The following is a 15,135-nucleotide window of genomic DNA, read 5'->3' as shown; positions in this document are numbered from 1 at the left end:
TATCATTACAATGAAATCTATACTTCTTAACTAACATAATAAAGAGGAACCATTCTTTTGTTTGGTTGTACACTAAGGGCTCCAAAACTACTAAATGGGTTTGAAAATACTCTGTTAGGAAGCTGGACTCTCCACAAATATATAGGCTATATTATGTCAAATTGTGGGAACTAGTCCGGGATGTAGATAATACCATGGGCAATAGCCAGTTGGAATTAATTTACATTAGTATTATTTTATGTCATAACTTAATATTTTATTGTTTTCAGGATCATCTGTCTTCAATGCTGTCATACAGATGTGTGTTCTATACCTACCAGGTGCTATAAGAAAGTATCTGGGCACGGAACAATCTGGGAAAGATCCACAGAAATGCAAACACTTCATAAAAATTAAAACACACCTGATTTCATATCTTGGTGATTTGCTGAAATTGCTTGGAGGAGTAACATCAGAGAATATATTGACTGTGCTTCTCAAACATCTGCACCAAATGGCTATCTATGTTGCTTGCTTCATTAGAATAGCAAAACAAGCTCTAAAGAAGCTGTTGAATTTCTGGAGTACTGGTGAAGAGACTGTGAGGGTGTTGGCCTTCCTATGTATATTGAGGATAACCAGGAATCAGCAGGCAACATTACTTGATTCAGTATTGAAAGCCATGTACATGACTTATGTCAAAAACTGCAAATTCGTGAGCCCTTCCACCTGGCCTGGAATTAACTTCATGAGAAGATCACTAGTAGAAATGTTCTCTTTAGACTTAAATGTGTCTTATCAGCATGTTTTTCTGTACATAAGACAGCTGGCTATACACTTGAGAAATGCTATTGTTGTACAAAAAATTGAAAACAGGCAGGCTGTATATAACTGGCAGTATGTGAACTCACTGCATTTGTGGGCAGACTTATTGGGAGCCACCTCAAACAAACCTCAGCTGCAGCCATTGATCTACCCTCTGGTTATGATCACTACCAACACAATCAAACTTGTGCCAACACATCAATATTATCCCTTGAGATTCCATTGTGTTGAGATTCTGATCAATCTGTCAAAGGAGTCCAATACTTTCATGCCTATTTTACCATTCCTTGTTGAGGTAAATATTTAAAACCTGTTTATTTAATAGGAAGGCAAGTCACTTTGACTGAATGTTAAAAAAACAATGTTTTTCTTTCAGGTTTTAACAACATTTGACTTCAACAAGAAACATAAGAAGGTTTCAATGAAGCCATTAGATTTCTCCTGCATTCTTCGACTAGCAAAGTCTCAACTGATGGAGAATGGATTCAAGGACTCTGTTATAGAACGCCTGTATGGACTCCTGTTGGAGTATACAGCTAATGAGTCACACACGATTGCTTTCCCAGATATAACCCTGTTAGCAGTAATACAGGTATGTTGTTAAAAATAATAAAAAAATCAATCATGCAAACTACTAAATACAAACACTTTCTAATTTTATAAATTTATTTTATATAGAAGTAAAATATAAATTAAATTAACTATTATTAAAATGATAACTAATACCATGATACATGTTTGTTTCAGATAAAACAATTTTTAAAATCTTGTTCAGTATCAAACTACACGAAAAAAATGAGGCAATTAGTGGATAAAATTGAGGAGAACTCTAAATTTATAGAACGAGAGAGAGCCAAGATTAGTTTCTCTTTGACTGATGAGAAGATGTTAGCAGCCTGGGAAACTAGTATAAAGACGAAAGGAACTCCTTTGCAAACATTCTTCGAGAACTGGAGTAAAATCAACAAGATACAAAAACGTAAGAAGATTACTAAGAATGATGAGATTGCTGGTGAGTTGCCTAAGATTAAACGGGCTAAGCTGTCTGAGGACGCGGCACAAAACGCGCAACCGGAGGATAAGGGCCCGGTGGAACTGTTCCCATCTGACGATGAAGGTGAGGATGATCACTTTAAACTAGGAGATGATGATGACGACACGCCGGCTCCAAAGGCAAAATCAGTAAAGAAGAAAAAAGAAAAGAAGAAGCCAGCTAAGAAGAAAGCAATGGAAGTTGACGACGATATTGCCGACGATAAAGAAGATATTGTCCAAGAATTTAGTGTAAGTGACTGGTAATAAATCCATCATTTGATCAAAAAATTGTCTTACTAAACCTGTGTTTACTATAGAATAATAGTTAAAAAACCATTTAATAGCTATATTTGAGTTATGATAAAAATCTAATAATAATATTGAAGATAAGAATAATACAGATCACAGCAGGCATCAAGGTATTCCTTGCAAGAAGTAAGTCCAATGAACCTTTGGGTTTGGTGGCTCGCAGTTTTCAACAGTGAGAGCGCCAGTGGGCATTTCAGTCCACCCTGTTACTGGTCTTTCTACCAAGGATACTTGAATCTTGAGATCCTATCAAAAATATATTTTAAGTTATCACAATTTATTTTAAGTTTGACTAATAATACACACTTGCTATGTGAAATAACAATAACCATATTACCTTTTTAGGTCGAATTGGTTCATACAAAGTCTTCACATAAAATTCATCATTGTCAACATATATTTTAAACATTCTCGTATCATCGAAAACGTTTTTAAACTTTATAATTATGGATCCCCCAGCTCTAATTTCGTAAGGCCCTTTAGGTTTCGGTTCTGTTCCAGTTCCTTTTATAATGTATCTGTAAATTATTGTTTTATATATATTTATTTCCTTTATTAAAAGTAGAAACTTCAGTACAATAGTTAGATCTTTATACTTACACAAATTCACCAGCATCAACTGAATTGAAAGAAATTCTACTGGTTTGTACGCCAAGCTCAGTTGGCTCGAACCATACCAAAAACTTCCCTTTCTCTTGTGCACTCAGTGTGTAACGTTCATCAGCTTGTATAGATGGGTGAGATACCTGCAAACATTTTAATACTTCTAAGTAGTGTATGAACAAGTTCAAGTAAACTGACTCCTCAGCTTTATAATATTAATTGTAGATAACATCATGAACATAATATTATGTCACTGAGTCTGCTAGCCGTTTCTCTGTCGGCCGCTGCCAACTCAATGTGGATTGAGTATAAAGGATAATAACCGTGCACTCAAACTCAGCCCTGGAATCAGTCTTGTTATGCACCCTGAGACGGATTGGCATATTAGTTCCCAGTGAAGCGGTGTATTCAAGGTTTTTCTCCTTTGCAGGTAGACATTTTAGTATTATTTTGTAGACAAAAGTGCCGACTAAATCATTTGAAACCTCCAAATAGTCTTCAGTTTCGCCAACCACTAAAGGCGAATATGTCATTGTCAGTACTGCCTGAAAAAAAAAGAGAATACATATGTAGTAGGTAGTCTTCTTTTTTACAATCAGCTGGTCGGCGTAACATAGCACGTGTTTTTATTACTAGGCGTCATATTTTTATTCAAGGCCTACTTGTTCTCCTAATTTAATTATGTCATTCTTTCTTTGGTCCTCTGATCACCTTCCATCAATCGTACTTCGTGGTTTGTGGTGTAGTTCGCCAAACGGCCGTGGATTAACAAACGACTTAGGTACTTACCTCAGATTTCCTGTTGATTTTCAAAGTGTCGGGACACTGCAGCTTTTCACAACTGATGAAGAATTCAGCGTCATCTCCCAGCGGATTTTTGACGATCAGTTCATTTTGTGCCATCTCACGCGCACGTGATACGAAAGTCAAAGTGTCTACTATGTGACTCGGCGTCACAGCCACGTTGATGATATAGTATTGGTACTCGCGACTCTCTTCGTTTGTGAACATCACCTATAGCAGACATTACTATAATAGATACCTTTAAATTCCGTCAAAACTAATAGATTTTAACCACATCATAACACTGACTTTAAGTGTCATATCGCACTCCTCGTAACATACGTAGGTCCATCGGCACGTGGCAGTCGCCTCGCCCCACGTCTTGATAGTTTCTGGGCACTTGATTTCATAGTGGCCTTCGAATCTGTCAGGACTTATTCTCTCTACCTCTGTAGATACTATATAAGATTCCGGGAACTAAAATGAGATGGATATTGTGTTATTTTCAGCGTTAGGTAATTGTTTCGATGAATGAAAAAAAAAGCCCTCTGTTAACTCAGGTTTTATGTTTGTTTTATTGAATACTAGCTTCTGCCAGCGGTTTCACCCGCATCCCGAGGGAACCTCTGCACGAACCCGGATAAAAAGTAGCCTATAGCCTTCCTCGATAAATGGGCTATATAACACCGAAAGAATTGTTCAGATCAGACCAGTAGTTCCTGAGATTAGCGCGTTCAAACAAACAAACAAACTCTTCAGCTTTATAATATTAGTATAGATTGATGTTATTGTTCTAGTTGTAGATAGAATAACAGACGGGCAGTGGCCTTATCATAAGTCATATGAGTAAAGACCGTCACGTCGCGAACCCAGCTCCTACCTCCGTACTTACCTCAGAAATATTATACACAGGCAATGGTTCAACGTGCACATCTTTGGCGGGAACTTTTATATTGATGGTGCCATTAGGGTTAGGATGAGCGGCAACTCCAATTAATGACACAAATAACGCGCTTTCACCCAGAGGTGAAAACAAGACTTGACTCTGAAACGCAAGACGCGTGTTTAACTCCAATCATTCAATATAAAATGCTATGAATGGCACTTAAATGCGTTGTAATAGCTTACTTCATGCTTTCCAATAGTTTTTGGTTTAAAATTGATTGGAATATCTAACGTAGAATTGGGCTCCATGTGGAATTCTTTCCAAGTTTCGAACGGCCCACCTGATACTTCAGAGAGAATCAGCCATAAATCGTCAGTTCTAAAAATAAAATTTAGTTTGTATTTTCAACATTGGGTATTAAAACCATATTTAATAGCATGGTGCATAGTTACGGGTTAGTGACGGTAATGTAGCCTGTGCTTATGTCTCGGACAGGGCATTCCAAGTACAGAGTTTTGTTCTGAACATTCCCCATGTCGACGCAAGATGCGTATAGGGCTAGTTCGAGGGGCGTATAGTTTTCTATGTTACAACTTGCCTGGAACATACGTTAACATTTAATATAACGTTTTACACTCATAAGTAGCTAGAAACACAGATAGTTTCTGCTTCATTCATAAGTAGCTAGAAACACAGATAGTTTCTGCTTATACGTACCCATACTTTAATGAAGGGGTTGTGATTTTTAGGTCTGAAAGTAATGGTAAATGTCACATTGGTGTGCGCGGCAATCGTGCCGTACTGCGGAGATATCGTAAATTCATCCGATATCAATGGTTGCCACCAAAATCTAGAAAAGTTGAAGGAGTTAGTACCTAGCTATAATAGACAGGTGACAGACTTTCAAACGAAAAAAAAAGTCACTACAAACTGCCCTAACCAGTTTAAAAATCGAATGATCAAAGAAAATAAATCGAAATCCTCCACGAAGTACTTAACAAACCTGGCGCCAAAATCCCCCTTGTTCAGTAGCATTACTTTTAGAATCTTGCACCCACGCTTGCGCACGCGGCCAAACTGCAGCGAGTTCTGACTGAAGGCCAGGCTCATTCCTGTGGCGCAGCCGCTTAGACGCACTAGAGGCCGCTCAAAGTGGAACACTTTCATATTTAACTGAAATATTATCACATCAATTACAAAGCCAATTGAGTACTGGAAGCCGTTTCAGTTAAGCCTAGGGAGAGAAGAATATACCTGAACGTTGAGCGTGCTTATCATGCCGACTGGCTTGAATTGTATTTTTAATGGAACCTTTCTGTATGGGCTTATCGTGCACTTATTTGGTATGACTTTCAATGAAGACAGTGCGTTCTGAATATCCATAGCGATTTGGTTTCGAATTTTATCGTTTTTGTATGTTTGCAACATTTGCACTCTGGAAAAGACCGTCAGATTCAAATTATTAAACAATAGTAGGTACATAAGCAAGCAGGTAAAGATTTAGAAAAATTTACTTACCTCGATGGCCCTACATTGGAAGGCATATGTGAAGTCCCTGGACTTAAACAAACACTGGTAGCGTCTGACTTAGTCGTATCATCAACCATGGGATACATTTCTCTAAATATGTAAGAGGCTTCTATTGGTATTTTACTATGGTTCATCACTTCTATTGTGCGAACTAATTTTTCCCCGACTTTCACGTGGCCCAAGTCAAAACTCTTTTGACAGCCTTCGTAAAGATCGAATAGGAGAGGAATACCTGGCAAGAAATTTGGAACAATGGTTTTAGTGACTGATTAAAAGTATATGTTACTTTACTTATCGAAATTTGGAATCTTGACTTACCTTCTCCTTTGATAACTATATTTTCTTCGCAAAGAGAGTTCACCCAAAATTGCAAAGTGAATTCATATTCTTTGACCTGCTTTGGCCTGAAGTAGATAGCTATTTTCAGACGCCTTCCTGGCTTCACACTCGATACTTTCTCATAATCTACGAATAGTTCCGGCTGATTTGCAAAGTTTAAGTCTACTCTGTAAATATTGTCGAATAATTAATACCAGTTAAACTGAACTTAAACTAGGCTGCCACCCAAGCTAAATATATACCAATATTGTGGAGGAAAAAAAATATTTTTGTTTGTAATGGATAAACTCAAAAACTAATGGACCGATTAAAAAAAAAACAAAAAAGGCTTTGTTTTATTCCGGAACGGACGCAAGTGAAAACGCGGGAAAATGGTTAGTGAAATATAAATTTCAAATCTTACATTATTGGAACTTTATCATCGTTAGTAAATGCAATATTCCTCTTATATGTGGTATCCGGAGCATGAATAAAACATTTTCCGAAGTCAAAGTTCATGCATGAGAAGTGATACAAAGGTTTCTCAATTTCTGCGTGAATGAAAATGCTGTACTCAGGACCATCTGAAATCTAAAGAAAAATCAAGTTATTTAGATCCTAAATGTAGTAATTAAATAAAATTCGGGACCTTTCGACATTTTCCCGGTTGTACCTATATAAAATGGTCCATACGCCAGGAAACTAAAGAAAGGTACTTTAAAACATTTATTTTTCTTGTCAAATATGAATAATGGGATGATGAATTTTTTTCTTTAATAATAGTCGTAAATTTCTATATAGTGTTTTGGTATGGTTTGCACTGGCAGGATAGTTAAGGCACTTAAAAAATAAAACTTGCACAAACCGATAGTGTGACAGGGAATGCCTGCACCGGCACTTGCTTGACGGTAAAGTACAGAGTGCACTCCAGTTCGCCTCCAGGCGTGACGTGCCCACTCTTGGGCTCCACGCTCAGCTGCATGTATTTCTTAACATTGGACCCGTTGTAGTTCCACTCGAAGAAAAACGTTGCTGAACCATCGTTCCTTATAGTAAACGGTATTGTTCTCTCGTATGTTGATGCAGTCTAAAATATCACAAAATTGCATGACTGAGTTTTTTTAGCAATTTCTGGTTAGTAATAATAATAAGGAAATAATTAAATACCTGATCTAAGTGTATATTAGTAATAGCTTCGCTGTTCAGTATATGCTCATTACCAATCAAATAGTAAGTCACTTTGGGTTTAATTGAGAAGCTCAGCGCATTCACGCAAAGAGTTAGATACTTGGTCAAATAGGTAATGTTGCAAAATATTTTAAACGACAATGGGCCATCTTGGATTGGTGTATAAATTATGCTAGAAATAAACGGGTTAGTTGGTGAATTTGTTAAAAATAAGAAAGAATTATAAAGTGATAGTTCCTTACTTTATGGGTGTTTCTGATCTCGGTTTCAGCATCCCTTGATTAGGTTCACAAATAACGGGCGTCTTGCCAGATTCATTGCACAGCGAATTACCCTTGAACTCAAACTTAAGAGCTTCGGTCTCATTATTCTTCAACATGACGACGTTCGTAGACGTGAAGCCGACTAATGAGTTTCTGATCACAAGAATTGTTGGAACGAAAATGACATCGGGTTCTCTTACCAAGCCGACGACCAATATGTTCATTACTAGGTTGTATACTGGTATAAGGAATTTCCACTGAGATTCGTAATCCTGTATAAGGAGTTAGTAGATAAACACAATGTTTAAAGAAAATTCTGATCGTAAAAAAGTAGTCTTTGAATATCATACCCCAGGGGCAGTTGGGGAGAACGTGAAGGTAACATCAGTGGACGTGCCTCCTTCGACGTAGCCCTTCAGCATATTACAGTGAACTGGGATCAGCTCCGGCTTGTCAGACATTATCATCTCGAATATGAACTCGTACGCCTCACTGGTCGGGTTTATCACATTGAATGTTCTAAAACGATTGAGGAAATAAGAATAAGAATCATTTATTTGCACATAATATGAGTGTACAAAAGATGACACAATATAAAGTTAAATATATAATCATCATATTCTAGCTGAAACTGGTGTTCAAAATTATACAGACCGACTAAAGGTCCTGTTTTAATTATATTTAACAATACCCACTACATTAAAATAACCTAAGATATAAAAGTGAAACAAACGAAAATAACAAATTTTGAAGATTTATCATAATAAAGTTAAGTGAATAGAAAAATTTACTGATTTAAAACTATAGCAACAGCTCCACCGCAATTTTATAGATTAAATTACAAACTTTTTATAACATCCTGAGCCCAAAACATTGAACTCCAACACAGTCATATGTGGAGGCAAGGCTACTCCCGTGATCTTCCTTCTGCCTGATGTCAAATAGTCACTCTCTTCGATGTCCAGGTGGACGTACGGGATTACGGAGCGCGCTGTTAGCTTGCACGATATATTCTGATCGTATGGATCTAAATTATCTGATTGTAAACAAAAATACATCATTAGCGTTTGCACGATAAATTATTAAAAAATCTGCATTTATAAAAACAGTACATACCTATAGAACTTTTCAGTCTCACTTTGAAATCAAATGCGTCAAGGGGCGAAAATGTCACCCTGAAGTCACGGCTTTCACCAGGCATCAGGCAATCTTTGATAGGCTCTATTGAGAACGGCAAATCTACTTCGAACCAAGTGTCGACGCTGTCTCGGCCCTGACTGTTACTGAACAGCGTCACGTTGCTCGGCTCTTAAAACAAATATGGTTTTAATTCTTCTTTAAGTGCGTAAATAAAAATAATGAAAGTACGTTTAAAAATAAAATACTACTTTACCATTTTCAACCGGAGGTTCTGTTGTTGGGTCATTCCCGTTGTTTGTAGACACATTGCCCACAATACTTTGGTCTATTTCAGGAACTTCATCCGGTTTGAACTAATAATCATAACACAAAATAAGTTAGAAGAGTTCTTACCAAATGCTGATCAAAAAATGTTTGCTACACCGCTATGGACCTTATGATCATGGCGTAGTCACGCAGGGTTGCGTAGTAATTTCGTAGCAAAGACTACGAAACTTCTGCTACGGCACTGCTACGTGCTTGTATATTCTATAATGCTTACCTCGAAACTTTTCATTTGGTGCTTGTCTATTCGTGCCGGAAATTCGTCATCTATTTGAAAACTCCATACAATTTTCATGGGAACATGACCAACATTTTCTACGGTAAAGTCGAAATGTCTTGTCTGATAAAACAAAAAAAATGTTAAGTAACTTAAAAATGAATAGCATGAAAAAATATTTGAGTACCTACTTAACAATCACATGTGTAAGTTTACCTGATAAATAAACGTATCAGGCAATGCTTTACTTTCCGGTAACTGAGTAAGATATTTCGTGTATTCAGTTTGCGCTGAATATACAATCACCATATTTATGCCTCCTAAGAAATAATCTGAGGGCGGAATCGTTTGTTCGTCTATAAGAGTCTCACATCTTTGATTGAGGCTTAAATCTCTGAAAATGGGATAGAAGACACATGTATTATACTTACCATAATTAAAGGCGTTATAAAAATATAAGATATAATTAACAAAGACTTACGTATTATGATCGAACAGGGTGACTATCTGTCGATTGTCCCAAGTAGTCCCCTTCATATCCAGTGTTAGGGAATCATCACTAATAGCTATCAACGTGCAAGTTAGGAACTCCTAAACATAATATGTGTTGCATTTAACATTTTCAACATTAGGTACTAAATATTAATTTGAATATAGAAAAAGTATTTCGAACAATATAGTTATCGGCAGGAATCTTGAGCTCTGACCTTCACCTGCGCAGAAGTAATTTATTGGGTCCCTTTTGTGGTATGAAGTGAGGCGCGGGGTGAGCTAAAGCGGTGATTGGCCCGCAGTGCATCGCGTCATAGCCGTCACTCGGGATTGGTTCTTTGCTAATAAATCACTTCTGCGCAGATGTAGGTCAGAGCTCAAGATTCGTGCCGATAACTATACCTTTCGTAACGAAATAGGCTGTGCTGAAAAGAAAATAATTTCTAGATCTTTCTCTTCACCCGGCGATATGTAACCCATGGAAGGTTTGATGACGAGGCAGTCCACTTCGGCCCACGTGAACTTGTATACCTTTTCAGAATTATTTACCATCACCACTGATCTTCTTTGTAAAGAACATAATTCGCAGCCACCTGGAATATACTTATGTTAGTATAAAAAGTATACATTTTGAAAACTGCTTGACCTTCATAAGATAGCTGTGATGCATACTTCTATTGAGAATAGAACCTGATTTCATAATAGTCTCGTCCTTTTAGGATTTATCGAGACAGAATTAGACATTTCTTATCAAAGTTTTTTATCATGAAATTGGTTATTTTACCAAAATTTAGGATGTATTTGAGGAGTGAAGGCTCCATGCTCGTTGCTTCACTGTGTCGCGCAGACGCGTTGGACACCTTCCTCGCCTTCTTGCTATCGGTCGCTCCTGCAGTCGACTTGGATTTCTTCTTCTCTATACTTGCCGTTTTACTCTTCTTTTCTACGGTAGATACAGTTGACACCGTCCTGTATAAAAATGTAAGTATTAGTCACAAGGACATGTGACAACGAATAAATACATAATGGCGCCCACGGCCGATTTCGGCCACGGCGGCTGTTCTCATTTAAGGAAATCAGCCAGCTGCGCAGGACATATTATAGTGCACGAGTACAAGCATTTGCGCAGACACAGGGGCACTCTCTATTCCTTCACTCTCATAACCCGATGGGACGGCAATCCGACACGACCGGAAAGAGATCAGGCGCAGGACCGACATTTACGTGCTCTCCGATGCACGGAATAAATACATAAAGGTATCATGATTGCGTGCGTAATCATTGAAATCAATGATACGAAGTCCTTACCCTTCTGCAGACAACTTATACGCTTCCAGATCGATGTCCATGGAGAGCATTTCAAGTCCCATCAATATGACATCTTCCATGAACGATTCGCCTTCACATAGTACCTGGATGCAATGAACGAGTGAAAATACATGTGAATCTGCTTTGTAGACTCAATAACAATTAAGTAATGAGAACATCTGTATTTTATTTATATCTAACAGTGTTGTAATTTCTGAACCCAGTATTGTAAAGAAATATGTTTATTTTAATGCTCGTTTGAAACCCTTGACTTTAAAGAAACCTTGATCTTAAACTAAACTTACAGTAAAATATTCGTAAGGATTTTCTTCAATAGTAATTTTCACATCACAGCTTATTTTTCCCTTAGTTATAGGATTATAATAAATATATAAAACCGCTAATACCGCTGGTCTGAGTACAACTTTCATGCGAAGGTTGATGTCGTCTGAAAGGTATATAATCAGAATAAAAAACCGCCATTTTGGCATTCCGTAACGAAAGGATCAAGGGATTTTATTTCACACACTTACCAGGATCTCCAAGTAAGACCATATGTTCAGTTTCGGGTGCAGCACACAACCAGAATATGGGTCTTACTTCATCCATCGATTGTAAAACGTCTAAAACGACCACGCTGTTTACAGAGCTAATATTTTTAAAGCGAATAGCTTTGTGGCTGACGGATCCTAGACATGTGACCGGGAATTGTAGCGAAGCAACCCTCTGGTGCTTCAGCCGAGGTGATACCAACGCTATTCTAGGTATAACGCCTTCCCCGATCAGACATATCTTGAATGACTGCTCTTGATTATCAAGTAATTTTAATTTGATTTCCAATACTGCACGATACTCCTGAAATAGTATCGAATTACTTGCTTATTATCACGTTTTTTTTTAATTCCAAAATTCGAAATACTGTAATTATAAGTACCAAGTACTACTTATTTCTAGAATACATTATTGCATACTTAATTAACACATACCTGCAGTGCCTTCGGAGTGAAAATTATTCCTAAATTCTTGTGCAGCAAAGGTTCTATATGAGTCTCGAACTTATCCAGTGAGAAAATACCAGGCGCTGAATTTGTTTGAGGATGAAGTTTCATAGTAAGTGCACATGCAACAAGTCCATTGTTATAAAGATCTATTGCACCCGTATGACTCGAATTGACTGTGACGCCGAAAAAATGCAGAGTCACTGAATTCTCCGCAAAAACACAATGTGGTGACGACTGCAAACGAATGAAATGTCAGAAACATTGAACTAAATTGACTATTCACTAATTTTATCAGATAGTGAGACTTACCTCTGGAACTTTGTACTCAGATAAATTTTTAACAATTAAATGTTCTCTAAAGGTTGTCTCAATATTCCACAGGTCTAGGGTGGGCATAGCCCCTGTACCGACTAGTCTAAGAGGCACGCCCTGAGCCTCCGCCGGGCATGTGTCGCTTATGACAAAATTGATGGTTTCCTCAAACTTCTTCGCTGCTGTCGCGAAAAATTGAATCTGTATGGTCCGACTTGTTCCAGGAGGAAGTAGGTTGTCTTCGTTCATGATGAGGAAATTGCCACATTTAAGTGGAGGATTTCTAATCCTGTTGAATATATTTAAAACATGGGAACAATTGAAAATTATTTGGCTTCAATATTTATCAAGTCATTATTACTTACTTGTTATCTTTGCCTTTCGGGACGGGTGGAGGGAGTGCAGGGTCCACTTTGTAAGCAGCCGGTAGAACTATCTCATAGGTTACTGGACATTTGCTTGTATTGTTCAGGATAACATCCCTCATTATACCTGTACCGACTGGTATTATGTGGAAGTTTAATTCACCCAGCGGGAATAGGGTAAAACTGGAAATGGAGATAAGTGCCATGAAATATGACTTCTCGTCATTTTACATCACGTAGGTAAAATGGAGGTACTTTAGAAACTGTAGTTTTTGCGAAATAAGTTATGTTTCTTGTCTTGTATATAAAATAAAAAGCCACACTGTGAAAACTTACGTATTATAAAAGGAAGCAATGGTGACGCAGACTGGGAACTTGGCCACGACGACCTGGTCCTTGCTGCCGTCCAGCAGCGAGCACGTGTACGCGGGCACGTTCACCAGGTTCATCGACGTGGTGGGCGTGCACTCGAACTCGATGGCTATCAGCTTGAGGGTCGCAGGAACCATGCCGCACTCTGGGATAGCTTCGAAAGACCGCAAGAGAGAGGGTTCGGGGAAGTTTTTCACCTTTTTCAACCTGCATCGTTTTGCATAATTAGTCGATACTCTATTGTTCCAGATAGGATAGGATAGGATAGGATGTGCTTATGTGCTTGTGTGTTACACCAGGAGGTTCCGCCCATCTTTCGTGAAAATGAATATTGTAAAAATATTAGGTTGGATATCTGGATCCTATACTATATGGACTATATGGACAGATTCTAAAAAGAATTAAGATTAGGTACTGGATTAGGTAATAGGGGTATATAGTGAACAATTAAAATTGACTAACTTGTAGAAAATATTATATTTTCCTCGATTAAGCAAGTACATTTCCCGTATAACTGTGGAATTAACTTTGACGTTGCCATAATTGAGGTAGTTCTCGCTTGGGTTCTCGTGCGCACATTCAACCATGACGTCATAGCACTCCGCTGATAGTGACAAATTGTCAACCAGCATCGGATCCCCGCGACCTTCTGCGTCATAGATCTGAAAATATTATAAAATAAATTAATGTTTATTATACCCGTAAAGGTATCTTGATATAAATACGAAACTTACGTCGATCGACAAAATTTTTTGAACAATAACTCCAACTCGGCAAGCTATGTATGTAATAGGCACGACCTGATTGTCTTGTCTCAGAACAATGCCAGAAGTCTGCGATATTATAAAGTCTTCCACAAATTCACTAGCGTTGCGTATCTTCCACATTATTGGAAGGATCGAATCGTTCTTCACAATAAATCTATCATCTTCTCGGCGGTATAGTAAAAGCTTTCCATACTCTGAGAATTAGGTTACATCATATAAATACGAAATATTTTTTTGATTATAAGGGATTACGAGCAGGTCAGTCAATTTTGCATAATAAAATAATAAACCAAAAGCAGAATAGATACAGACCATTTAAAAATTGTTATAACAGTTAATATTTCCTACATCATAGTAACATATTAAAAATAGCTTGATGTAGGCAGACGGTGAAGCGATACTTATCTCTATTCAGTGTTTAAAGACTATTTTAATCTTACCAATCATCTTAGTCAGCGGTAGTATTTCCACGATCGGATAAACTCCGCTACAAGCGATGTTCACCATTACTATTTCAGGATTATCCTTGACACAGAATAATAATACGCTCCTGTGTACACCCACTTCTGCAGGAGCCGCGGAAATTGTCAGCTTGTCTCGACAACCGGGCTGCGAACAAAAAAATAAACAACATTACAAGAATAAAACGCCAAAGGACGAGTGAATTATGAAACCGGCCACGTGCGAGTCGGACTGGCGCACGCAGGGTCCCGTACCAGAGCAAAAATTAGCAAAAAAATCACGTTTGTTGTATGGGAGCCCCCAAAATATTTATTTTATTTTCGTTTTCAGTATTTGTTGTTATAGTGGCAACATAAATACATCATCTGTGAAAATTTCATGAGATACAGCCTGGTGACAGAGGGACGGACGGACGGACAGAGGAGCGAAAACAATAGGGTCCCGTTTTACCCTTTGGGTATGGAACCCTAAAACATGCTATCTTTTGACGCTTCATCTTGACTGGAGTTTTTGGCACTTACTTCCAACTTCATAAAAGTTTTGTCTATTTGAAATGTTGTCGTGTCTTCTAAAAACTCAATCACAACATCTGCAGTAACTAGTGAAGAATTTTTTAAATCAATCTTGTAATCTTCCTCATAGATTCTGTAAATGAT

At 37.7% G+C, this 15,135-nt stretch overlaps 2 protein-coding genes across 2 annotated transcripts in view; one reads left to right on the top strand and one right to left on the bottom strand.

Annotated features, from left to right (window-relative positions):
• The window catches only part of LOC110376967 (nucleolar complex protein 2 homolog), a 182,754-nt gene extending 180,627 nt beyond the window's left edge, over positions 1–2,127 (top strand). The window contains exons 5-7 of the mRNA XM_021335631.3: positions 270–1,099; positions 1,181–1,396; positions 1,552–2,127. Of these exons, the coding sequence (XP_021191306.3) occupies positions 270–1,099; positions 1,181–1,396; positions 1,552–2,103 (1,598 nt within the window). The 3' untranslated portion in view covers positions 2,104–2,127. The remainder of the gene's footprint in view (positions 1–269; positions 1,100–1,180; positions 1,397–1,551) is intronic.
• Positions 1,572–15,135, bottom strand: part of LOC110376969 (hydrocephalus-inducing protein homolog) — a 30,494-nt gene continuing 16,930 nt past the window's right edge. The window contains exons 44-81 of the mRNA XM_064035220.1: positions 15,001–15,124; positions 14,458–14,626; positions 13,985–14,211; positions 13,713–13,912; positions 13,215–13,457; positions 12,879–13,061; positions 12,511–12,802; positions 12,187–12,435; positions 11,734–12,055; positions 11,506–11,648; positions 11,201–11,304; positions 10,677–10,861; positions 10,295–10,485; positions 9,882–9,991; positions 9,617–9,794; positions 9,401–9,523; positions 9,113–9,212; positions 8,836–9,027; positions 8,566–8,755; positions 8,070–8,238; positions 7,699–7,991; positions 7,436–7,628; positions 7,134–7,355; positions 6,693–6,859; positions 6,269–6,456; positions 5,939–6,182; positions 5,675–5,855; positions 5,424–5,593; positions 5,138–5,270; positions 4,873–5,018; positions 4,663–4,798; positions 4,427–4,579; positions 3,844–4,011; positions 3,541–3,765; positions 3,075–3,296; positions 2,749–2,894; positions 2,486–2,666; positions 1,572–2,394 (exon numbers count right to left, since the gene is read on the bottom strand). Of these exons, the coding sequence (XP_063891290.1) occupies positions 2,254–2,394; positions 2,486–2,666; positions 2,749–2,894; positions 3,075–3,296; positions 3,541–3,765; positions 3,844–4,011; positions 4,427–4,579; positions 4,663–4,798; positions 4,873–5,018; positions 5,138–5,270; positions 5,424–5,593; positions 5,675–5,855; positions 5,939–6,182; positions 6,269–6,456; positions 6,693–6,859; positions 7,134–7,355; positions 7,436–7,628; positions 7,699–7,991; positions 8,070–8,238; positions 8,566–8,755; positions 8,836–9,027; positions 9,113–9,212; positions 9,401–9,523; positions 9,617–9,794; positions 9,882–9,991; positions 10,295–10,485; positions 10,677–10,861; positions 11,201–11,304; positions 11,506–11,648; positions 11,734–12,055; positions 12,187–12,435; positions 12,511–12,802; positions 12,879–13,061; positions 13,215–13,457; positions 13,713–13,912; positions 13,985–14,211; positions 14,458–14,626; positions 15,001–15,124 (7,003 nt within the window). The 3' untranslated portion in view covers positions 1,572–2,253. The remainder of the gene's footprint in view (positions 2,395–2,485; positions 2,667–2,748; positions 2,895–3,074; positions 3,297–3,540; positions 3,766–3,843; positions 4,012–4,426; positions 4,580–4,662; positions 4,799–4,872; positions 5,019–5,137; positions 5,271–5,423; positions 5,594–5,674; positions 5,856–5,938; positions 6,183–6,268; positions 6,457–6,692; positions 6,860–7,133; positions 7,356–7,435; positions 7,629–7,698; positions 7,992–8,069; positions 8,239–8,565; positions 8,756–8,835; positions 9,028–9,112; positions 9,213–9,400; positions 9,524–9,616; positions 9,795–9,881; positions 9,992–10,294; positions 10,486–10,676; positions 10,862–11,200; positions 11,305–11,505; positions 11,649–11,733; positions 12,056–12,186; positions 12,436–12,510; positions 12,803–12,878; positions 13,062–13,214; positions 13,458–13,712; positions 13,913–13,984; positions 14,212–14,457; positions 14,627–15,000; positions 15,125–15,135) is intronic.

Source organism: Helicoverpa armigera, chromosome 6, assembly GCF_030705265.1.
Source record: "Helicoverpa armigera isolate CAAS_96S chromosome 6, ASM3070526v1, whole genome shotgun sequence".
Classification (NCBI taxonomy): domain Eukaryota; kingdom Metazoa; phylum Arthropoda; class Insecta; order Lepidoptera; family Noctuidae; genus Helicoverpa; species Helicoverpa armigera.
This window is presented reverse-complemented; position numbering and strand designations above follow the sequence as displayed.